The sequence below is a fragment of the Rhinolophus ferrumequinum genome, chromosome 8, assembly GCF_004115265.2.
Source record: "Rhinolophus ferrumequinum isolate MPI-CBG mRhiFer1 chromosome 8, mRhiFer1_v1.p, whole genome shotgun sequence".
Classification (NCBI taxonomy): domain Eukaryota; kingdom Metazoa; phylum Chordata; class Mammalia; order Chiroptera; family Rhinolophidae; genus Rhinolophus; species Rhinolophus ferrumequinum.
Genome location: NC_046291.1, coordinates 7,108,151 through 7,132,335, shown reverse-complemented (window position 1 = coordinate 7,132,335; position 24,185 = coordinate 7,108,151). Strand labels below are relative to the sequence as shown.

General features: G+C 42.2%; 1 protein-coding gene across 2 annotated transcripts in view; it reads left to right on the top strand.

Annotated features, from left to right (window-relative positions):
- Nucleotides 1–24,185, top strand: part of ARMC9 (armadillo repeat containing 9) — a 129,348-nt gene that overhangs the window by 10,914 nt on the left and 94,249 nt on the right. Inside the window, exons 7-9 of one of the 2 annotated variants that reach the window (XM_033112450.1) lie at nt 3,055–3,079; nt 11,296–11,453; nt 17,034–17,132. In XM_033112450.1, the coding sequence (XP_032968341.1) occupies nt 3,055–3,079; nt 11,296–11,453; nt 17,034–17,132 (282 nt within the window). The remainder of the gene's footprint in view (nt 1–3,054; nt 3,080–11,295; nt 11,454–17,033; nt 17,133–24,185) is intronic. The other variant, XM_033112449.1, reaches the window with a different exon arrangement.

Here is a 24,185-nt window from a genome sequence, read left to right as displayed (position 1 = left end):
GCGCTGGCTTAGGCTGCCTCATAAACAGGGATAATTGATAGTGTGCTTTCATATTTATGAGGTAAATGAAGCATTCACGGGAGGATGTGCCAAGGCCCAGAAAGGAGTGACTTCTGTGGCATCAGGTCTCTGACACTTGCTAGTATCTTATTTTTATGCCATGTGCCTAGAAGCTGTCTTGATAGAATAAAAAAAAAGTCTGTCTTTTTGGAAAACAACTCCTTGGAGTAACTAACTGTCTCTTTGTAGATCGGTCAACCACTTTTAAGGCCTTGAGGTCCTGTGGATCGAATGACCATGTAACTCGTCATTCAGTTGGGACTTTTTAAAAAACAACTTTGTTATGGTATAATTAATATACTGTAAAATTTACCAATGTAAATGTACAATTTAATGATTTTTTAACAAAAACATTGAGCTGTGCAGCCATCATCACAATCCAATTCAAATCAGGACACTTTTGAGAGCAAAAAGGGGGTACTCACTACACAGAGTGCCAGGCAGCAGGTGTAAATGGAGCCTGCCCAAGGAAGAGTGGGACCAGTGGTCACCCACCCCAGGAAGCTGATTTCCTAAAGCTTGTTAGTCTTGAAGGATGCTTGTCTCCTTTTATTCTAAACAAGAATGTATCAAAAATTACTTTGTAACAAGAATATAACATTTTAAATTGTAAAGTTGATGTTTATTTTAATTTAATGAAAAATTGAGGCCACTTTGCTGCATAAACCTACTTCCTTTCTAACTCCCAAGCGCTGGACTTGTAATTGAACTCTTTTGTCCCTGGGATTCCGTGACACATTTCTTCTTCAGTTCTTCAACCTTCAGTGGGTTCCTGCTGCCCGTGTCCAGTTCCTTAGCCTCGCCTTGAGAGTATCCACAGTTGGGCTGAACTACGGCTCTTCTCTCTGCTTTTATAACCTTAGGGTTCTATTCAGATACTACTCCACCCACATACCATGATGCTTGCATAGCCAATCCTTTTTCCTCTTGGAGTTCCATATAAAATGACAGTTTTTCAGTGAAATTAGGACTTCTCCAACCTGGCTTATGATTATTTTAATACTCTTTTTAAAATGCATTTCTTAGCTTAAACTTCATGGTGCCAATATGTTAAGATTCTAAAAGAAATTACTTACATACTAAATCATATTAGTTATATTAATAATAGCACCCGCTTCATAGAAATAATACGAGGTTTGAGTCAATACATGAAACGTGCTTAAAACAGTCTGGCACATGGTAAGTGCTTGATCACTGTTAGCTGTTAGTATTATGGTTTGCACATACTTGGCACCTTTCATCCTGTTCAACGTGCTTTGAAGCCAGTACACTGAAACGTAGCAGGTAACTATAAGCGTGTTTCCTTTCTTGTCCTTGTTCCATGGAAATATTTGCAGTTCAGTTCCACACGGATATTAAGTTGAATATTGTGCCAGGAATTAAGGATCCAGAGAAAAGGCCAAGACATAGTTCTCTTAGCCAAGGTGGAGTTTTGAACAATAAAATGAGAGTCTGAGGCAGATAGAATGAGGGATAGGAATTCCAGGCAGAGGGAACAGCTCATGCAGAAGCACCAAGCCAGTATGTTTGGGAAACCAAACAGAATTTAGTATTGCAGGAGCAGAAGGACTGAGCTAGAGAAAGAGACTCGGCAGGAGCCGGGTCACGGAGTTGTGTGTGAGGTCCTGTGGGTAGCGGGAGCTTTGAAATGTCTTAAGCAGAATAACATGGTCATGTTTACAGTTTTTAAAAATCACTCTTTTTTATTCCTGATTATAAAATTCGTCGTATTCCTTGTAGAAAATTTGGATAGCATAGAAATGCATTTGTATACATAGACCCCCCCAAACTATGTAATGCGTACAATAAACTAGGATACCTATCTTTATATGTATTTTTTAATATTTTTATCAAACAAAGAGAGCAAGTATTCTTCAGAAACAGGTTGTTTCCTCAAAAGTTAAACGGAGTGATTAGATGATCCAGCAGTTTCTCTCCTAGCTACGTACCCAAGAGAAGTGAAAACATGTCTACACGGCAACTTGTGCAGGAATGTACATAGCAACATCGTGTAGAATAGCCAGAATGTGCAAACAACCCAAATGTCCATCCACTGATGAACGGACAAATGAAATATATCCCACAGTGGACTATTAGCAATAAAAGAGTGAATGGGTTACTGATACCTGCTGCAACATGTATGAACCTTGAAAACATGCTAAGTGAAAGAAGCCCGACACAAAAGGCTGCATATTGTATGATTCCATTCATATGAAAGGTTCAGAAGAGTCCAATCTGTAGAGACAGTAGATTAGTGGTTGTCTCAGGCTGGGGAAGGTGGGGAAAATGGGGGTGACTGCTCAGGGACATAGGGTTTCTTTTTTGGGGTGATGAAAGTGTTCTACAATTGATTATAGTGATGGTTGCACAACTCTGATTATGCTGAAAATCATTGAAATGTACACTTTAAATGGGTGATTTCTATAATATGTGAATTAACACATCAATAAAGCTGTTACCAAAAAAAATGAAGAAACCCACACAAAACAGGTGAAATACCTTGCCCTCAGTCAAGTGGCCAGACATGTGGGAGCTGACGTTGAAACCCAGGCAGCCTGGCTTCAGAGTGTGTGATCGCAGCCACTGTGCTCTGCTGTTTTCACCCCATCTCAGTCTCCTTAGAATAACGCTGGAGCATCGAAGTTACAGAGTTAAAGGGTATGACTCAGATTTGCATTTTTCGTAGGATGTTCTGGTAGGAGTGGAAAGGTGTTCTGAAGGGGGTAAGGAGGTCAGTTCGGGGGCTATTGAAATAGTACAGGAGTTGGTCACACACAGAAGTAATGGAGATGGAGAAGAGGATTTATTTCAAAGTGAGTCATCCAAGTATTGAGATGTCGGTACCCGTCTTAGCTATGTATGAGTACAGCATTAAGAAGTGGCCGTCGCTGTCCTGAGAATTCTCCTTTTCACCATGCTAAGGCTCTTTCTCAGACTGGCCACACAGTGTGAGATACCCGTTGCCTATTTTCCTGAACTTCTTTCTCATGCCAGAAGGAGAATGGACAAAATCACAAAGGTAAATCATCAAGGTTAAAATTTTTTTAATAACAACTTTGCCAACTCAAGTGTTAAGTAATGAGATAGAGAGAATTCCATAGACTTGGAAAATAAGGGCTTTAAAAGTCTAAATGTGTCTGAAGTGCTTTGCAAACAATTTTATCTGTGATTCCTTGAGGCCCACTTTTCAGGAAGGCTGGTATGTTTAGCTTCATCTGCATAACCGGTACCTGAGACATGGAGAAATGAAGAGAATCTAAGCACTGTGTCGCCATACCTGCAGCAGCATGGTTAGAAGACACAGCATAGCATGAGCAGGGAAAGAACTATTTGAGTGTCTTTCACTTTCACCTTGAAATAGTCTAATGGGGTCTTATCTCAGTAGCATTATGGGGTACCCATTCTGATAAAGCTTTTCCATTTTTTTATGTTCAAAGTAGGAATTCCAGTCTTAATTTTGTAGCCTAAAATGGTGGTTTTCCATGATCAGTGATGCTTACCAGAACTGTTCATTATTCAGAAAGGTGAGAAAAACTTCAGTTAGTGTAGCATGAAATCGATGGCCAGGGTTGGGGTTCTCTGCCTGAGTTTTGTCTTTGGTACTGCATTTTGGAAACTGCTTAAATTATGCTGGAGAGACTATGTGATGTGCTTCCCCCGTGGGGAAGTGGTGATGGCATCACCCTCGGTTCCCAGCAGGTGGAGTTTTACTACATGAAGTAGCACATTTTCCCTCTTCACAGCAGAGTAACAGTAGCAAGAATTTCAAAACTCCCTGCCATTGTTTGTCCATGTTTTCCATGTTTCTTGATAGAGAAAGTTTTCTAAGGAAAGGGAGTGTTCGTAGATGATTTAGCTCTTTGCTTTCCAGGAAGTTGACATGTGAGCAGCGCTTTAGATTTGACACACGGGAGGGCTTTCGTAGCTTTAGATGACAGGAGTTTGCATGTTTGTTGTTGTCCTTTGTGGCCTTGCATATCCCCAGTGCAACAGTTCAGAATTCTGGTTCTGTCAGCTGTGCCGCCCTTCCTGGAGCTTGGAGGGGACAGGCCCCGCTGACCCTTCATGGAGGAGCAGAGGTACAGATGTGGCCTCGTGGGGTCGACACAGAGTGCTCCGTGGGTCTCCAGGCTGCAGCCTTGGAGCTCCCTGAACTTGCTGTGCCCCCAGCACAGTTATGTCCGCGGATAAGTCTGGGTGGGGGGGTGTCTCTTCAGCTCCTCAGGCCTGCTCTCTACAGTGTTAGTACAGTTCCCGGGCCCTGGCTCGGGTGGTCCTTTGCCAGCTTTCTCACGTACAGCGCTGTCGGAATTCATCAACTGGGCTGGACACTTGGATCTTGCCATGCAACTCCCAGAAATGCACCGTTGCCCCACTATTTCTATTTCGATTGCTGCCTAGCAAACTACCTCAGGCTCAGTGGCATAAAACAACAGCGTTAGCATCATCTTGCATGGTCTGGGAATTGTGGGCTCAGTTAGGCAGTTCTCTCTTGAGGTGTCTCCTGGGTGCAGACAGAGCTGGGTGGAACCATCTCCAAGGCTGCCTCATCCAGGTGCATGTCTGAGGGCTCCTGCCGGCTGCCGGCTAGGGTCTTAGCAAAGGCCTTTGACTGGAACACTTGCGTGGACTCTTCACGTGGCCTGGGCTTCCTCGGCATGGTGGCTGGGTTCCCAGAGTGAATGTCCCCAGAGAGAGCCATTGGAAGCTTTGTCACCTTTTCTGACCCAGCCTCTGAAATAACAGCGTTATTTCTGCTGCATTCTCATCATTACAAGCCCATTCCTAAGGTCAGTCTACATTCAGAGAAGGATAATTACATCCCACCACTTGATGGGAAGAAGTGTCAGAGACTTTGCTGTCCTATTTTAAAGCCACCATCCTACCTGCGTCCTTTGGGTCCCAGAGAACTGCCTTAGTTCTGGACTCAGTCTGCTTAGTCCCTGTTCAGATTCAGTCTTTGGACTCCCTGGTACTGGGGGAGGGAAGATGGTGAGAAACTTCTCCCCAAGTCCTGACTTGCTTCCAGATCCTGTCACCCCAGCAGCATACCCGGCAGTTTCTGAGGATAGCTTTCTGCTGGGAAACGTTATGTCTCTGATAAGTGGCCCAATTTTGCAGACAAAATAAACATGGGAGAGGGAATACAAATAGAAGAGCCTGTTTTTCTGCAGAGCTTTCATTTGAATTTCAGCAAGGAGACCAGAGTTTTCAAGCCTTCTTTAAGTTTGATTTTAATGGAGTTTTATCTTAGGGTAGCGAAGCAGAATTGGAGTCTTGCAGGCACAGTGTGTGTGTATGGCTGAGTAAACCCCACAATGCAGTATCGCCATGGAGATCAGAGATTAGCGCCGCAGAGAACTTGGACCAGGAATCAGGGCCCAGGCCCAGTGTCACAACAGCCAGTTGTCATCACTTTGTCCCTTCCTCTTGCAACTACAGCTACAGTGACCACAGGCACAGACATGCCACCAGTTTAATTTGACTGTAGACTCAGGTGTTTGTTTTAACTGAATGGTTGGGTAATATTATTATTCTATGTGTCTTGATAAAAAGGTTCATGGATAAAGTGAGATTTCCATAAGTTGTTGTTTTTTTTTTTTTTTAAGATTTTATTGGGGAAGGGGAACAGGACTTTATTGGGGAACAGTGTGTACTTCTAGGCCTTTTGTCCAAGTCAAGTTGTTGTCCTTTCAATCTTAGTTGTGTAGGGTGCCGTTCAGCTTCAAGTTGTTGTCCTTTCAGTCTTAGTTGTGGAGGGTTCAGCTCAGCTCCAGTTGCCGTTTCTTGTTGCAGGGAGCGCAGCCCACCATCCCTTGCTGGAGTCGAACCTGCAACCTTGCGGTTGAGAGCCCGCACTCCAACCAACTGAGCCATGCGGCTGCCCCTCCAGGCTGCCCCTCCATAAGCTTTTAAAGAAGGCAGAAAAAGTGCTTGGAGTGGGAGATTCTCTCAGAAGGAATTACATTAAAAAATGGTGTTTAGAATAAAAACTTAGATTAGCAATATAGCATATAAGATTATTATTTATACCTAGCTATCTATAAAAGATACAAAGTATCGTTTAGCATTTCTGGCATTAATTGATGTGGGCCCATCAGAAAATGAGCAGCTGATCATTTTTCTAGAGTTCAGAGGCCAAAATAGTATTTTTTTTTTAAAGATGACCTATATTTATGGTTATGTCATAAGTTTCTTTATTAGTATTTTTTGGATTAGCAAAATAGCAAAGAGTTGATTTATATCTGAATATAAAGAAGAGTATATCCTATTGTGAAGATAGAGTGGTTGAATTTAGGTTTTTATATTAGATTAAAAAAACAATTCCATATTTTAAAATGTATCATTTTGTGTTGAGCAGTCAAGGGGGGGTTTCTCTAAAATTAAATCTCATCTACTCTTAAAAAACAACAACAGTGTGCCTAAATGAAGGAGGGACTTTAACAAAAGGAAGCTTGACTGGAGGGGAGGTCTCCATCACTTTTGTTACTGTTTCGTTGTATGCTGAAATACAGGAAAACTTTCTGTGACCCCCACTGGCCTACTTTTAGCTGTATACTCATGTATCTCTTGTTTAAAACTTGAGACATAGTTCTTTAGACTTTTGTACAAATTATGTCACTAGTTATAAAATACGAAGATCTAAATAAATTTCACTGGCATGACTAAGCCAGTTTCATTAAAATAATATGGGATAAAACATCTCCATTAAAAGTTGAGATCTCACATGGCAAAGCATCTTGGTTTAGATGTCCTTGTCTCATAAAACGTTTGACGGGAAAAAAAGAGTCAAAGTTCTGTTTAACGTTCAGAAATAAAGTTGGTATTTTGATCTGTGACTCAAATAGCTCAGGTCCCATTTGTGGCCAGCTGTCTGCAAGGTGATGTCTCTGGATAGCAGGCTGTTTTGCTAAATGGTGTATTTCACGTGGTCACAAACCACAAATGTGTCAGCCCAATTGCCTATTTCTCCCCTTCCTGTAGGCTGTTGGCAATTAGGTCGCTTTTCCCTCAGGCAAACCGTATTTTGAAATTGTCGTAAATTCCCAAGCCAAAAGTTCCACAAATAGTCCTTTACATTTAGTTAACTGTACAATGAGTTTCTGAGGGGAAGTGTTCCTTTGTGTGTCCCCTTTAGAGAGAGACTACGTTGGTGACAGTAACATTAGTGATTTGGGAGGTCGTTTGACTCTGCTGACATTCTGTAGAATTTTCATTGTTGGAAGTTCTACTTTATATAACTTTGAACTTTGTACATATGAAAAGGCTTTCATAATACTTAATGTAGGGAGAAAGTAGTAACTCTCTCCTAAATAATATTTGAGGAGGTTTGATAAATGATTTCCAGGGATGTTCTCCAGAGGTTCAAGTACTGGATGTAAATTTGTCCCAGATGACTTTTTTTTTTAAGTGTGTTTTTCAAGGACCCATCAGCTCCAAGTCAAGTAGTTGTTTCAATCTAGTTGTGGAGGGCACAGCTCACAGTGGACCATGCAGGGATCGAACCTGAAACGTTGTTGTTAAGAGCACCACGCTCTAACCAACTGAGCTAACCAGCCTCCCCCCAGATGACTTTTTAAAGTTCTCTTTCAATACTGAGATTTGGTGACAGCTAAATAATAGTAGTAATAAAAATAATAATACTTCATTATTGTGTGACACTTAGAGATTTAAGAGTTAAAATATTTTACTTCTGCACATGAATAAAAGTTTTTGAAATACAGTTTGAATGTGCAGGACACAAATTGGGAGGAATGAATAACTTAGGACTGGTTTTTAAGCGTGGGGGATTTGTCAGAGCCATTTGGGGCATTTGTTGACAATATAGATACTCAGCGCCTATCCAGTACCCCAAAATCAGTTCTCAGAGGTGAGGCTTAACCACCTTTATTTTCAGATGGTTCTGTTGAATTTCAAAGTTTGCATACCACTACTTTTTTCAAGGCTAGGTGTTTTGAGTATATTTGTTCATTTAACCCTCACAATAACCTTTCAAGATCATTATCAATTTCCCCATTCTATACCGTATTTCCCCAAAAAATAAGACCAGATCTTATATTAATTTTTGCTCCAAAAGATGCATTAGGGCTTATTTTCAGGGGATGTCTTATTTTTTCATGTACAACAATCTACATTTATTCATGTACAAAAATCTACATTTATTCAAATACAGTCATGTCATCTTCTGGAACATCGTCATAACTTTCCAAACCCCAAATTCCGGCTTGAATTTCTTGCGACTCCATTTCCTGTAGAACCACTGGCCTCAATCTCTCCTGTCCAGCAACAGAGCTCTCCTTAAATGAGCACTTCTTGTTCATGTAGCCTGCTCGTAATGCATTGGCAACACAGCTGTCAGGGATTTTATCCCATGAATTCTTCACCTAAGTCATGACCTCTTTCAGGTTAGTCTTCACAAAGTTGCCACGCTGATTTCTCTCCATTCTATTTTCAATGTAGTCATTGATTTCCATGCGCAAATGGTCCTTGAATGGCTTGTTTGTTGCAATATCAAGAGTCTGGAGATAGGCAATCATTCCTGTGGGAATCATTATTTGATCTGTTCTTCTCTGTGCAAGGAAGTTCTTCTTCATGTCTTTAGCGCGGTGAGTGCTGGCTGAATGAATCCCAGACTAGCAGACCTCTTTGGCCACCTCGCAAAACAAGTGGCAGCATTAAATCCACCCACTTCCTTATAACTGCTTGTGTGCACCAGGCTTTTTTGGATTCAAGAACGTAAATGCCTGAAACACATTCAACCTTATCTTTCTTGCCCTTAGTGATGATTAGAGGTGGGGCTTTCTTTCCATCCAAAATAATTGCCAAAATACAGGTAACACGTGCACTTTGTAACCAGTGGAGGGAATGTAGATTGAAGAGGCACCCCACTCATCAATTGTCGTTTGAGATCCTTGGCCCATAAACACTGCAGTTTCACCCATAGCAATCATGTTGGAGAGTTGGTGTTTATTAAAGTCAATGCCACCAACAAAGGACTTGAATGCAAGTGCACGTTTAATAACTTCAGTATCTTCCAGCTTGAACAGTGTTCTCGATCTTAGAGACAGTTCATATCGCTGAAGGAAGCCATCCAGCCAGTGTTGGGATGCTTTGAATTCTTCTGGTTATATTTCTAACTGTGGTGCCGTTGCAAGGGCAAATGCTTGAATATCAGCTCTGCACACAACCAAAGCCTTTGCTCTCCTGTCAGCAATCTATTCACAGATGTTGTCTTCCAGCTCAGGAAATAATGGTTGCCGACCTGATCCACACGTGCGCTTCTTAGCATTTTCCTCATCCACCTGTTGACTGAGGTTATCGTACTCTGCTTGCCATTTTCGGACTATTTGGAGATCCGACTTCTTCTCTTTGCAGAAAGCTGTAAGATTCTTGCCCCGGGAGTCCTCCACGATTCCTTTCTTGTACTCAATGAAATAGCTCTTTCTTTTTGCACTCATCTTGTCTGGGGGTCAAAATATTATTCCCTTTAAATCTACCATTAAATCAAGTGTTAATTGAAGACTTACGAGACAGGAGTGGCAACAAAAATGATGACAGCATCAGTTAAGAATGATGTTCCACACAAAAGCGACGAAAAATTGCAGGCACCAAAATTCAGAAAATGTTTCTTTGTTTCACACAAGTGCATTAAGTGTGTCCATTACAACACACGATGTACTGAATTATGAAGATTCATATTAGACACAAATACATCCGTTCGTTATCAAGTGCGCACGTTATTCGTGTGTTGCGTCTGTACTCCATTTGGTCATTCGGCAATAAGTCTCGAGTTCATCTGTTTACATAGGTTACCTCTCGTCCAAAGGCACCTGCTGGAGTATTTACAAATACTTAATTATAATTTATATTATCATTTATTTTAAGTATTAATGTCAATATGATTTATTTATATTAAATTATATAATAATATTATTATAATTCAATATGTCTGTCGTGTGTTGCAACGGATGTACTAAATGCGTCCATCTGGCTGACGATCTTAACGGGGGCTTATTTTTAGGGTAGAGCTTATATTACAAGCAACCTGAAAAATCATGCTAGGGCTTATTTTCCGGTTAGGTCTTATTTTCGGGGAAATACAGTAGATTAAGAAATGAAAATCAGAGAAGTTAAATATCTTGCCCCAGCAAGAAAGTGGTAGAGTAGGGATTTGAGCCCCGGTCTTTATAATTCTAAAATCTCTCTCTCTATACATGAAATGTGTTCTAAAATGAAGGCTTTAAATAATACACAGAGCCTGGACTGGGACAATTGTGATTAACCTAGGTTTCTTCCATCCAAAATTTAGCATTCTGGGGGAGGGGAGAAGAAGGATGGGGCAAAAGAGTGTTGACACTGATGAGTGAAGATTCGCCTATTCCAGCTGTGCCTGGGGTGGCTCAGCCATCAAGTGCTGCCTGTGGGGAGGATGTGTGGGGATTCTAAGAGAACCATAGAACCTTCCAAGGCTGCCTTCTCTAAGGCCCTTGGGGTGGTTTATGTTTTATCAAACTGGCAGAATAAGCACCTGGAATCTTCTAGATTCTAGTTTTCTCCAGCCTCAGTCAAGCAGCCCTAACCTTTACTTAAAATGAAGAACTGCCCTGCAGTTATGAATTGTCCCCCAAACAATCTCAGAGAACAAGACACAGGTTTGGTTCAACCATTTTGTGAGCTGATTTATATAAAGAAATCATAATTTAAATCAAATTTATAACGTTCATAAAGAGAAGAAAAACTAAAAGAAATAGTATGGGGTTCAGTCAAGGAAATAGATTTTGTTAGAAAAACCAGAGATGATTCAGTTGAACTACCAGAGACAAGAAATAAAAAAGATCAGTGATTACAAAGCACTTTTTAACTAAATGTGGTATGAAATAGAAGTAAAGTGTTCAACACAAATAGAGTCAAGTTCAATATCATAACAAAAATGTTATGATAGTAGTCATGGTACTCCCTTGAGAAGAATAAAATTGTGTTTTATGGGGCAGCCGGAGGGCTCTGTTGATTAGAGCAGGAGTTCTGAACAACAGGGTTGCCGGTTCGATTCCCACATGCGCCAGTGAGCTGCGCCCTCCACAACTAGATTTAAGGACAACGACTTGGAACTGATGGGCCCTGGAGAAACACACTGTTCCCAATAAAAAATTTTTTTAAAAACTTGTGTTTTATTTTGTGGATTTTTAAATTTTTGTTTGTTTGTTTGTTTCATTTTAATATAAATTGTTTTCCTAGAAATGTTGCAGCAGCTCCACCAGCAGCTGGTAGAAGCCGAGCGAAGGTCAATGACATACCTGAAACGGTTCAATAAGATCCAGGCGGACTACCACAATCTCATTGGAGTCACGGCAGAGCTGGTGGATTCCCTGGAGGCCACAGTCAGTGGCAAGATGGTAAGGAAGACCCCAACTGTCCATGTCTTTTCCAAGATAAAGATGGATCATGTTGATATGTGATTCCTGGCCACTCCCACCTGTGACGCCTGCCCCTCGTTTCACAAAGCCAGCATGCAGGCAGAGCTAAGTTGACAGTCCACACTGTTTGTCATGCTGCTTGTAGTATTTATCCATCTTTCCTGACACATTATCTACCGTGTCTTTATTTCTCTACCTTATTCTTAATGTTAGCAGAGAATAAATAGGCAACAGAAAATAATATTATGTAGTGGCATAAAAATAAGCGGGCAATGCCCTTCTGGGAGATAGGAAAGCTATAGATTTTCACATTGATTTTGTGTCCAGCTGCCTTTCTGAACTCTATTAATCTGATAGATTAATTTGATTGAGTCTCCTGTGTTCTAGATTGGCAGTCATAGCATCTTCAAATGATATTTTTGTTTTGCTTTTTTCATTATATATCATAACCTTTTTTTTCTTAGCACGTTAGCTGAGACTATGGGACATTATTGAATAATGTGATTATAGGCATCTTGTCCTATTGCTGACTTTATTGGGAATGACTCTAGTGTTTTACTTAATAGAAATTAGAAAGTATAATAAAATCTCTTTGTGGAAATAAAATTTTTTAAAGTGGATGTAATTGTAGGTTCAATGCAGTTGTAATAAATAATGTAGAGAGAGCCCTTGTACACTTTGCCCAGTAACATTTTGCAAAACTATAGTGCAATATCTCAACCAGGGTGTTGGCATTGATGTAATCTATTGCTCTTATTCTGATTTCTCGTTTTACTTGTACTCGTGTGTGTGTGTATGTGTGTGTGTGTATTAAGCTTTATACAATTTTATTACCCATGTAAGTTTGTGTATTAAAATTGTTTTAGTAACTTAAAAATGATTATAAAATAATATGTATTATATAAAATTTCAAAAATATAGAACACTGCAAAAATAAAATTAAAATTACCTATGATTGTGTCACTTAGTAATAACTCTTGTTAATACTCCATACTTTTTCATTACTTAGATACACATTTTACAAAAGTAGGCTCTAGTTCACACACAGTTTTCTAATCTCCCTTTTTCCTTAATACTGAATCGTGCATTCTTGATGTCATTGAATATTCTTCTACAATGTCTGGGCTTCAGTGGCTGTAGCATTTTCCGTTATATGGCCATAGTTTATTTAGTGTCAGGTCCCTACTGTTGGACATTTAGGCTGTTCGCAGGCTTCACTTTCATAAGTTATATATATACTGTGTTTCCCAGTATATATAGCTGGACCATCAGCTCTAATGCATCTTTTGGAGCAAAAATTGATGTAAGACCCGGTATTACAATATTATTATATTATATAAGACCCCATCTTATATTAAAATGAAACCGGGTCTTATATTACTTTTTGTTCCAAAAGACGCATTAGCGCTGATGGTCTGGCTAGGTCTTCTTTTTGAGGAAACACGGTGGTGGGAGATATCCTTGGAGATGAGCCTGTGTAACATATTTTTTCCCCCTTCTTCCACCTCCCCCTGCCCCCCACTCTGGTTCAAGCCGTTGTTTCTCAGTCTAGTTATGTAGGACACAGCTCCCTGGCCTGTGCTGGTAGTATGAGCCTTGCACAGCCCCCGGCTGAGGCAGTCTGTCACTGGTTGTTGGTCGGCGACTCACAGCAGTTCACGGCAGCTCTCGCTGGCTGCGGGCCACTCATGGCAGCATACGGTAGCCCATGATGGTTGCCGGCCACTCATGCTGGCCACCGGCTGCTCCTGGCAGCCCACGGCATCTCATGCCAACCTCTGGCTGCTCCAGCCCAGCTCCAGGGAGAGCTGTTGTTCACAATCTTAGCTGTAGAGGGCGCAGCTCACTGGCACATGTGGGAATTGAACCGGTGACCTCGGTGTAGGTGTTAGGAGCATGGCGCTCCAACCACCTGAGCCACTGGGCTTCCCCCAAGAGTTTTAAAGTTGGTTTTCTAGTTTGAAATCTATGCTCAGGTCCTATAGGAAGATTATGCTAATCTGATTCCACTGAGAGTTCGTTTTCTTATACCCTTGCCAGTTTTGGGTATTATTAAAATTTTTGTATTTTGCACATTTGATCAGTGAGCAATAGTATCTAAAGATTTGAATATACACTACATTGATTACACATGAAACTGAACATTTTTTATATGCTGGTTTTCATTCATTTGACAAAGATTTGTTGAATGCTTACTATGTGCTAGGCTCTGTCCTAGGCATTTGGGATACATGAGGCATCAGGCAGTGAAACAAAAATTCCTGCCCCTTGTAGGGTACATCCCAGTAGGGGAGAGAGATTATAAATAGTAAACATAAACATAGTAGATAGGTACATTATGTAGAGGGTAAGAAAAGACAAGTGTTACAAGAAAAAAAGTGAGGCGGAGTAAAGGGGATCAGAGTTTGTGGGGATATGTGTATAAAATTGCAGGGGGCAATTTTAAATAGTCATTGATAGTGGACGTGTGAGTAAACACTTGGAGGAAGTGTGGGAATTAATTATGCAGTTAGTTCTCTGAGATTCTCGCAGAACTCTAGGCCAAAGGAACAGCCAGTGCAACGGGCCAAACATGGGAGTGTGCCTCGTGTGTTTGAGCAGTGATGTGAGGACCTGGTATGGCTAGAGTGCAGCGAGTGAGGCAGAGAGAGGGAGAGTGGAGAGGGAGAGCGGGACATGGCAGGTCATGGGGTGGGGTGGCGGGGAGTCATGGTAAGGATTTGGGCCTTCACTACCCGTAAACTGGGGAGCAAACAGTGGAGTGGCCTGGTTTGGCATGCTGTGTGTGAAAGGACCACCTGGTCATTGTTGCAGACTAGTTTACAGCGGGGCTTAGGGAAACTTAGGGCGACAGTGGGCAGGATCTGGCAGTCCTGGAAGCGAGGCCTGGTGGTGGCAGCAGGTGAGGCAGGAGGAATGGTCACCTGGGTGTTATGAGGTTGCACCAACAGTGTTTCCTGCTGGACTGGACCTGGGGAGAGACAGACGGACAGACAGACAGGAGTCAAGGATGACTCCAAGTCTCTGGCCTACACCACTGGAAAGATGGCATTGCCATGAGCTGAGACAGGGAAGGCCTTAGGTGGAGCTTTGGGGGGGTCAAGAAGTCAGCTTAGGACGTGGCATTTAGACATGGGCCATTCACTTCATCTTCTGTAAATATGTTTCCTGTTTGTTGCTGGCTTTTTAATTTGATGTTTCTTAATTTAGTAAAGTTTACATTATTATGTAGTCAAATCTATTAATCTTTCCCTTTACTCATTCTGCCTTTCCATAGTGTTATTAAAACAGCTTTTCCCATTGAAGGAGCCAAAACAGTCATCTTACTTTTCCTCTATTGGTTGTTTGCTTTTAATTGTTTTAATTTTACCTTTAACACTTTAATCCATATGGAATTTTTTTTTGATAGATGATGTTAGGAGGAAATCTACTACCCGCCCCCCCCCCCAAAAAAAAAGATAACCATTTGAGCCAGAACTATTTACCTCTTTTTTCACTCATTTGAAGGGCTACTTTGGTCATATAATGGGATTGCATTTTTTTCCCCATTGATCTGACTATGCTTAAGCTAGCAATGCATTGTTTTTTTTACTACAGTAGCTTTTAGTATGCTTTAATGTCCTGCACCGAAACCTCTTTGTCCTTGAGGAAAGCACAGCTCGCAAACATTCTCAGAACTACAGGAAGTTGCTTGGAGAGGCTGGAATGGTCAAAGTGGGGGCAGTGGCCCCATGTTGGAAGATGGCGCTGGAGAGGTGGATCGATGAAGGTCATGGGGAGACTTGTAGACCAAGTGTAGGGATTTGTGCATTATCCTGCAGTTAGTGAGGATCTTTTAAAATATATGTCTTCAACATTGGCTTTTAAAGTTAGCTGTTTGTTTTTAGTTTTAAAAATAACATGTGTATTGACTTTAATACAGAAAAGTACCAGAAACAAAACAAAAACAGCTTTTATAGCCACTGCTGACCCCCAAAAAAGACATGCTCATAGTTAGAACATTCGAACAGTATAGGAATAAATAAAAAGAAAAGCATATATTTATCCTTTTGCCTTCTCTCCTATTGAAAAATATCTGCCATCATCTAATGTGCCTCTTACAGCCAGGGTTGACGTGACGCCAGGTGTGGCACACTGACCAAAGATGGGCACATGAGCTCTTTTTGCTGGCGTGTGAAAGCAGAGGCCCACAGACCAGCAGGTGGGGATTGAAAGGCCCTCAAGTATCAACACGGAGAGAGATACGGGGTGGGGGACAGCCCCCTCCCACACTCAATTCCTTAGTCTCACCTCCTCATTGATATTCAAGATTAATGTTTTCTTGTGTGTTATTTTGGAACATTTCTGTGCATAAGCGAGTGTGTGTGTGTGTGTGTGTGTGTGTACATACTTGGGATCCTGTGACCCATTACTCTTCTGAAACTTGTTATTTTGCTTTCCATATATTTTGGAGATCTTTCCACGTAACCACACCTTCCCCATTCTTTTTGATGCTTGTACACTATTCCATTGTAAGGGTGAACCATAAGTGGTCAGCTCTCTGATGACGAGTATTTAGATTGTTTGTTTGCTATTACAGAAAATGTTACAATGAGCATTCTTATACATACAGGGGACCAGTGAGTGAGAGGCAGAGAGAGGGGCCAGTTGCATTCGCATAAGGAAGTTCACCACATGGAATCATGAGGCTGAGGAAAAGGAGGTTCCCCTTTAACAATCAGACACAGAAAACAGTCTGGAGGGGTGCAAAATTGTTAATAATAGTTACCTCCAGGGATTGGTTGTGGGAGAAGAGTGGGATTGGCATGTGTACATTTTAAATGTCCATGTATTATTTTTATCAAAACATGACAAGAAAAAAATTTCAGATTACTACCTTAGATGTTGTATATCCATCCCAAATTATAGTAGCTAATGAGAGGTATGAGAAATGCCAAAGAAAAGCGCCATAATACAGTCACATTGATGGGAATAATAATCCAACCTCTTGTTATCAAGCACTTGATAATTTATGAAGATGTCTCCGTCACTCATTCAGTAAGCATTTCCCAAGCCACCTTTCACATGCTGAGCACATCCATGATCTCGTTTACCTGCTCACCATGACCCAGAGACGTGGACGTTATTCGTTTCACTCAGCAGGTCAGGAAAGCAAGAGGCAGAGCCATTGGTTTTCTCGAGCCTATGACTCGAGCCCAGATCTTCTTCAGATTTTAAGCCCAGCATTCTTTGTGCTACATTGTGGCCACCCAGTGACTATTTCTTGAATTAACAACACCAAAAAGAAAAAAAAAAAGATTTAAGACCAGTTTATTTTACGTGACAGTGGGAGTACATCAAGTGGAATTACATAATTTAAGGTGTGACGTCCCGTGATCATACCTGTAGCGTGTTAGCAGTTTTTTTCTTTCAGGCTCAATGCTTTAACGCCCGAGAGCACCTCCGTAAAAGTCAGTTTCATCTCCATACCTGACGGAGGGCGCTCATCATTTCCCGGGGCCTCAGCTGTCTCTGGGGGAGATTCGTGCCTTTTACCCCGTCCTCATGTCCTCTTTGCAGATCACCCCCGAGTACCTGCAGAGTGTCTGTGTCCGCCTCTTCAGTAACCAGATGCGGCAGAGCCTGGCGCACAGCGTGGACTTCACGAGGCCCGGGACGGTGAGGCTCTGTGCCCATGGTCTGCCCCCTACCTCAGCGTAAAATAATGTAACTAAAAAAAATGAAAGAGCAGGAGAAAATAGCATTCAGGCGTCTGCATTTCAGCTGGCTTTGGAGAACTATAAATTCCCAGAAGGAGAAGAAAGCTGTTTTTGAAGAGCTGCTGGAAGATGGCTTTCCGGGGGTGGTGGGTGAGGGGCGGCCTCGCGGGGGTGGTGGAGAGAGGTGAGTTCTGCTTGATGAGGTGCCAAGGGTCAGTGCCAGTGAGCAAATCAGTAGGAAACGAATGAAACTATTTTCTTTTTAAAATAACTGCCATATTGGAAGTTGTATGGTCTGAGACAGAGGCTTTCTTTTTTAACTTTTTACTTGGAAAAATTGCACACACAGAAAAGTTGTAAAAATAGCACAAAGGACATTTGTATACCGTTTACCCACATTCATCAACCTTGGCAGTTTACCCATTTGTTTACTTTTTACACACACGCACACACACACGAGTCTGTTTTCTGAACTATTTGAGGACAAATTAATCTACTATGGCCCTTTATTTCTAAATCCTTCAGTGCAGAGTGTGTTTCCTAACAGGAATATTGTCTTACATAACCATATGTTATCAACTTCAGTAAATTTAATATTGATAACAATATTCTTACCTACTCTGTGCGTTTGCCAGTTTTGTGAATTGAGCCATTATAGCATTCTCTCTGACCCTGGAAGTATGAGGTCACGTATTGCATCTAGTTGTCATGACTCTTTAAGCTCCTTTACTCTTGAACGTTCCCCCAGTCTCTTTTTGACTTTCATGACCTTGACAATTTAGGAGAATATGGTCCCTCCCCTCTTTTGAAAATAGAACACCTCTTCTTTTATGTTTGCGGTTTCTTCATGATTAGATTCAGGTTTGCATCCCAGGCCAAAATACTACACAGGTGATGTGTCCTTAGGACAGTTCCTCTGGAGGCACGTGGTGTTCAGTGGGGTCCTCCACCAGGGCCGTGGGTACACCAGTGTCTCTCAGGGAAGTTTTCACAATTCGGGAGCCCATGTCCAGGAGCTCACACCAACCTGCTGTCTGGTCCAGAGTCTGAGTGGGTGGAGCCAGAGGATCTGAGGGACCCCCAGGGGTCAGAGCCAGGCCTCTTAAGGGTTTGGCATTAATATCAGGGTCTACATAAACAGAGGCCTTTTTTAGTCTTAAAAAGAAATATTTATACCCTACCTCATTCTCAGGTAGGTTTGAAGCAGCTTATTATGACAAGAAGAGAAAACACAAATATGAGAAATGAAAAAATAAAGAAAAATAAAGAAATCGTGGTTAGAACTCGTAGGAACAGAAAGTATATTGGTGGTTTCCAGGGGCCTGGGATGGGAGAAAGGGGGAGATGCTGGTCAAAGGGTACAAACTTCTGGTTATAAGATGAATAAGTTCTGGGGATCTAATGTACAGCATGGTGAATACAGTTAACAATACTGTATTGTTGAAAGTTGCTAGGAAGTAGATCTTAAGTATTCTCACTGCAAAAAAAAATAGAAAGTAACTAGGTGAGGTGATGGATATGTTGACTAACCTTATTGTGGTCATCATGTCACAATGCATACTTGTATCAAATGACACTGTACAGCTGGAACTTACACCGTGTTATATGTCAACATCTCAGTAACACTGGTGAAAAAAATAAATTGTGGTTAGAGGAAAATAAGGGTAGGAATCATAAACGTAAAAGCCGGGGCTAAGGCTAGTACCAAAATACATGTCATAAGTTGCTGTGTGCCGGAAGAGGCAGGCACAGATTTGACTCTGAGCTTTCCAGCAGCTTCTGCAAAAAGGGACACGTGAGCAGTTACATGCTTTACTTACAGAGGAAGAGAGAATGATTATATAATGTTTATTATGTCTTATTTGCTGCATCTATGTATTTGTGCTGCACATGCAATCTAGAAAGCACAACAGTAAACGCTCACGAGTCCACCACACATCCGTAAAATAGACCTTTTCAATGTCACTGAGGTTCCCTCTGTGCCCTTTAGACAGTGAACTTTTTCCCAGTGATGTATTGCTATCATAATTTTAAAAACAAGCTTAAACACGTTTTTTAAAGAAGACTAGGAGGTCAGACAACTGCTTCCCGTGGTTATTCTGGTGCTAAGACCTGAGGGTGCTTTCTCTTGTGCATCTTCATAGAAAGGCCATAGTATGATGGTGAAGAGCAAATGTCTTTGGCCACATGCTCGGTTGAGGTGCACACAGAAGCACTGCAGAGCTGTTGGTTGTGTGGGCACGTGGATGGGATGTTGGATGCTGCAGAGTCTGTGCTGCTTTGGCCACAGTGCTTTTAGCATGCAAAAATCTTAGAGAATTGGCCATTTTTAAATTGTCAATAAAGCACACAGAGACATCCGGATTTCAGAAAGGTAACCTCCTTGTGGGCACTCCAGAATGAGGGGCTAAGTGCACTTTACAGTTAGCTGTCAGTTGAATAGCAGAGTGTGTTTATCCAAAAGGATGGCTTTTTAGCAGTGATGAGCATAGTAGAATCTATGTGTAGTAAGACCACTGCTTTCTTCCCTCCCTCCCATTTATTTATTAAAATCAGCAAATATTTAATGTATTCCAGGTGTATGTTACAAAATCCTGTCCCATCTTGCATGTCCAACAATGCCTATATTTCCATTTCTGTTGGTGGAGTGATGCATCCAGCTTATTTAAAACTGATGTCCTGTTATAAGAGGGACGGGGCATTACGCATCTGAAACTTTATGCCATTAGAAGTTCCCATCATTTGTCAGGAAACTAGTCCTGCCATCCTTCCCTGGTACGGTGCCATTAAGGTTCAGATTCTAAGCCTTAGAAACCAGGGGAGAGAAGATGAGCTCTGTTTACCTAAGCTCATAACCATTTCCTTTTTACTGAGTCATTGCCTTAGGAATAGGCAATAAAGCTGCAAATAATCTTTTATTGCTCCTAGGAGATTTTTCTACACGATGATAAAAAGCAGATATGGGGTCATTGTAAAAGTATAAAATATATTGCAGTTGATTAGGCATGGCTAAAGTCAATGCATGATATCAGACTTATCATGTATGAAGAGGAAGTTAGGATACAGTTTAGATGGGCTAGCTAGTGACTGAACTGATAACATGTAGGGTTTGGAAGGAGAAGATTGCTTTTTTTTTTTTAAGGGCATAAATTCTCCTCTAGGTCCAAACAGAAGATCATCGATTTCAGAGTAAATAAGCAGGCACAGGCCAGCCTCCTTTTTAGTGTGGTCTTGATCACCATCTCCTTGGGTGTTCTGTTGACCTTGAAAAGAGGCTTGGCTCGGCCCATCAGAGACCCGCTAGTATCTACGTATGAAGTGTGGTACTTTGATATTGCCTTTTAAGTCTGACCTTTAAAAATCTGGCCTTCCACAACCTCATTCACTGTTGAAAGTTTGATGGGGCTCAGTAAGTAGCACCCTTCTTTCCCACTGAGTTCTACACCAATCGAAAAATAGGACAAACAAATAAAGGGCAAAGTAGCTGAAAATATCCCAGTTGATACTGACAAAGCTTATACAGTGGTACCTCGGTTTTCGAACATCTCTGTTGACGAACATTTCGGTTTACAAACGCCGTAAATTTTACGGACTTATGGTATAACTAGGTAGTAAAATTCATGCTAAATTTGCAGTTTTAGGGATTGATTTTAAAGGTCTGGAACGGATTAATCTATTTTGCATTACTTTCTATGGGGAAACCGTGTCTCGGTTTTCGAACGTTTCAGAACTCGAGCGGACTTCTGGAACGGATTATGTTCGAAAACCGAGGTTCCACTGTATTGGAGAATATGGGTTTTATTTGTAGGCAGGTGGGTTTCCTTTTTTTTTTTTTTTTTTTTTTTAGTTAAAAATGGCAAAGCTTTATTCAAGTGTCTTAAGATTTGCAAATTGAAAACACAACTGGGAAATATCCAGAGTGTTCCAAAGGAGAAAAAAAAGTCGAGAATTTTACTAGTAAAAACCACACGTTTGGGAAAAGTCTGTCCTGCGATCTTAACCCATGGATTGGCTCAGGACGATAATCTTCCAGATAGATGTCCAGTGGTCTGGATAATGGTTGCTAGGTGGTCTGAATAATGAAACATTCTTAAGCAGACGATTTGTCATCTATAAGAGAGACATACATCTCCAGCACATGAACATTCTTTTTTAAGTCCTTCAGAGGTTTATGTATAGAATTTAGGTACATCCAGACACTGATGGTTTCCTACTTTTGAACCCAGTGCATCATGGACAGCTCTCGCCAAACCTCTTGCCACCATCACCACCACCACCGCCACCAGGAGCAGGACTGACCTGTGCTCTGTGAGCAGGCTCATTGCCCGGATTGAGGGGTGGGGGTAAATGTTACGCTGATGGAGGCACGTAGAGGAAACACCATGACTGGGAAGAAAGGTGTTTCCATACTACCTAGTCCATGTCCAAAAATCTCTCATTATTGGAGCTGGCAGTCAAATCCAGGTGCTCCCAGGATTGATAATGAGAGGATTAATTTTTTTGAGAAGAGAACTCTCCCAGATGGGCTCTTCCAGTTTGACTGCCTGTCACCACCCTAATCTCAGGTTTGTTATTCCATAGTCCTTACCAGATCAGCTAGGATCCGAGATAAATCTGCTGTTATAATACCAGGAATCTAGTGACAAGGCGTAAGAGAAGCTTCCTCCTCAGGGCACAAGAGGTAGAGTTTTTTGTTTTCTAAGATTACACAAGTAATACATGAATAATATGTTCACTGGAAAATATATAACAATTTAGTAGTAGAGCAAAACACAAACCTCTTTTCTCCTTCACGCTTACCCCATCTCACCTTCCTTCCTGTACTGCTATCGACTGTTTCGAGTGCATCCTTCTATCACTTTACAAATTATATATATATCAGTTTTTATTACACAAAGTGTTCTGCAACTGTCACTTAGCAGTACATTTTTAAGAGTCTTCCATATCCTTTTAGCATGTTTATATTTTCCTTATCTCTAGAGTTTTAATTGGAGAACAGTATGGTATATTTAACCATTCCTCTAGCAGATGTTTTGGTGACTTTTTAATTTTTTTGCTGTTTCTTGTGATGTACCATACATCTTTGTATGCAGCAAATAGCATTTGAAAACGTCTTGTTCTGTCTTTCTCTTCTTATCACTGGGCAAGTATGAAACAGTCTGAAGATGGAAATTTGAGCTTAGCCCCCTGGGTGAATCCACCTGAGTGGCACCACTGGGTTTATGGGTTCATTGGCTGGGGAGTTTCCATTTAAACACATCCCTATTTGGAAAAATGGCCCATTTGGGAGTTAATCCTCCCTTTCTTCAACAACTCCGAGTACACCTTATGGGAAATACAAGTTAAAATGCTTCCAGGTGTGATAGCATTAAATACCTTAAAGACTTTATGCGTATCATAGAAGACCTGGACTTCCAAGGTCACCCATCTTTGTTAGCAGTAAGACCAGCAGGGACTGAGGGCGCCCTTTTCCAGGATGGCCTCGTGCAGTTGTTCCGGAAACCTACTGTGCCACTGTTCTGCTCAGGAGGATTCTTCCTGAAGCTTCCTGTTGTGGGGACCAGAGCTCTAGCTTGAAGGTCAGCATCTTCCGCCCTGGAAGTCCCCCTTATGTGGCGTCTTAAGTCTTGGCAAGGTGCCAGCCCTTGGCCTGCATGGAGGCCACCCCATTGGAGGCAGCTTTTCTGGGCCCAGTGCTCTGTATATTGGGGCAGGGGGAGTTGCGCACCTGGCTACACTTCACACACCTATGTTTGTCACATACCTGAACTGACCTGGTGACAAGAGGACTTGGCACCTTTGCTTTCAATCACTTGGTAAGACCATGACTGGCAGGGGTGACTGTGCCGTTAGCTCAGACCTTCCCCAGACCTCCAAACCCAGACTGACGGGCCTTCTCCCTGTGAATGTCTGTCTGACAGCCACATCCCATTTTCTTAGTCCAAATCTGGGTTCGTCTTTTCCTCCAAACAGGTGGTCTGCCCTCCTGTATTTCCTGTCTTGTGAATGACACTCCAGGAAATGCCTGGGAGGCACCTGAGGCTCTTCCCTCGCCTTGACCCCTGTTCAAGTGGCCTTGGGATCTGAGCGGGCTTCCTCCTTCCCTGTGGCCTTGTTTGTTCAAGCTCTCGCTGTTTCTATGCTGGCTTAAAGCAACATTTCCCGGCTAGTCTCGGTCTCAAAGCTCTCACCTTTCTGATTGCTCATTCACACGGGAGCTGGAGTGGTTTTTTTGGTTGTGTCTTATTTATTTATGCCCTCAAGTTTCAGGAAGGATTAGGTACATACAGGCATCTGATCATGTTACTGCCTTGCTGAATACCTGTCATTGCTTCAGGTCCAAAGTGCTCAGCCTCCCACGCTGTGGCGCCCATCTGTCCCTCCAGCTCAGCTCTGGTCACAGAAACCACGAGAAGCCCCCGCACCCCAGCCTGGCACCTTGCCCCACTCCAGGCTCTCAGAGCAGTGAAGCAGGCGACCTGGTGAGCCAGACAGACTCCTGCCCGAGAAGCTTCTGTAGAGCTTAGTAGCACATTCAGACACTTGAGCATTCCCACTCCACCTACGTAGCTCCATTTCCAGATCTTCATTCGAAGGTCTCCATTCCAGCCCTCCCCTCCTCCATTTACCAAATTCTGCCTTTTGGTGTCATGCGAGGCCCCCTTCTCGTTGCAGAATTGGCCCTGGCACCCTCCCTTCTCCATAGGGCGGGGCTGCTGCTTTGCTTCTTCAGCCCCATTGCTAAGGCACATTTCCTCATGTGTCCCACTGTGGCTACTTAATCTCCTTACGGTCGTTTGCCTGAGGTCCTGCCCTCGCTGTCTTGCTCTGCACCCCACAAGCGGCAACAGTGGTCCAGCTTTAGTCCCGCTCAAGCAGGGCCAGGGAAGAAGGCTTAGTCGCAGACGGGCCTAGTCTGAGGGGGTTTCCAGTCCCCTGTCACCTAGGGCTCGGCAGCCTCCACTGGTGTCATCATGGCTCTTTCTTTCTGACCCTCCCTGGGCTGCATGCA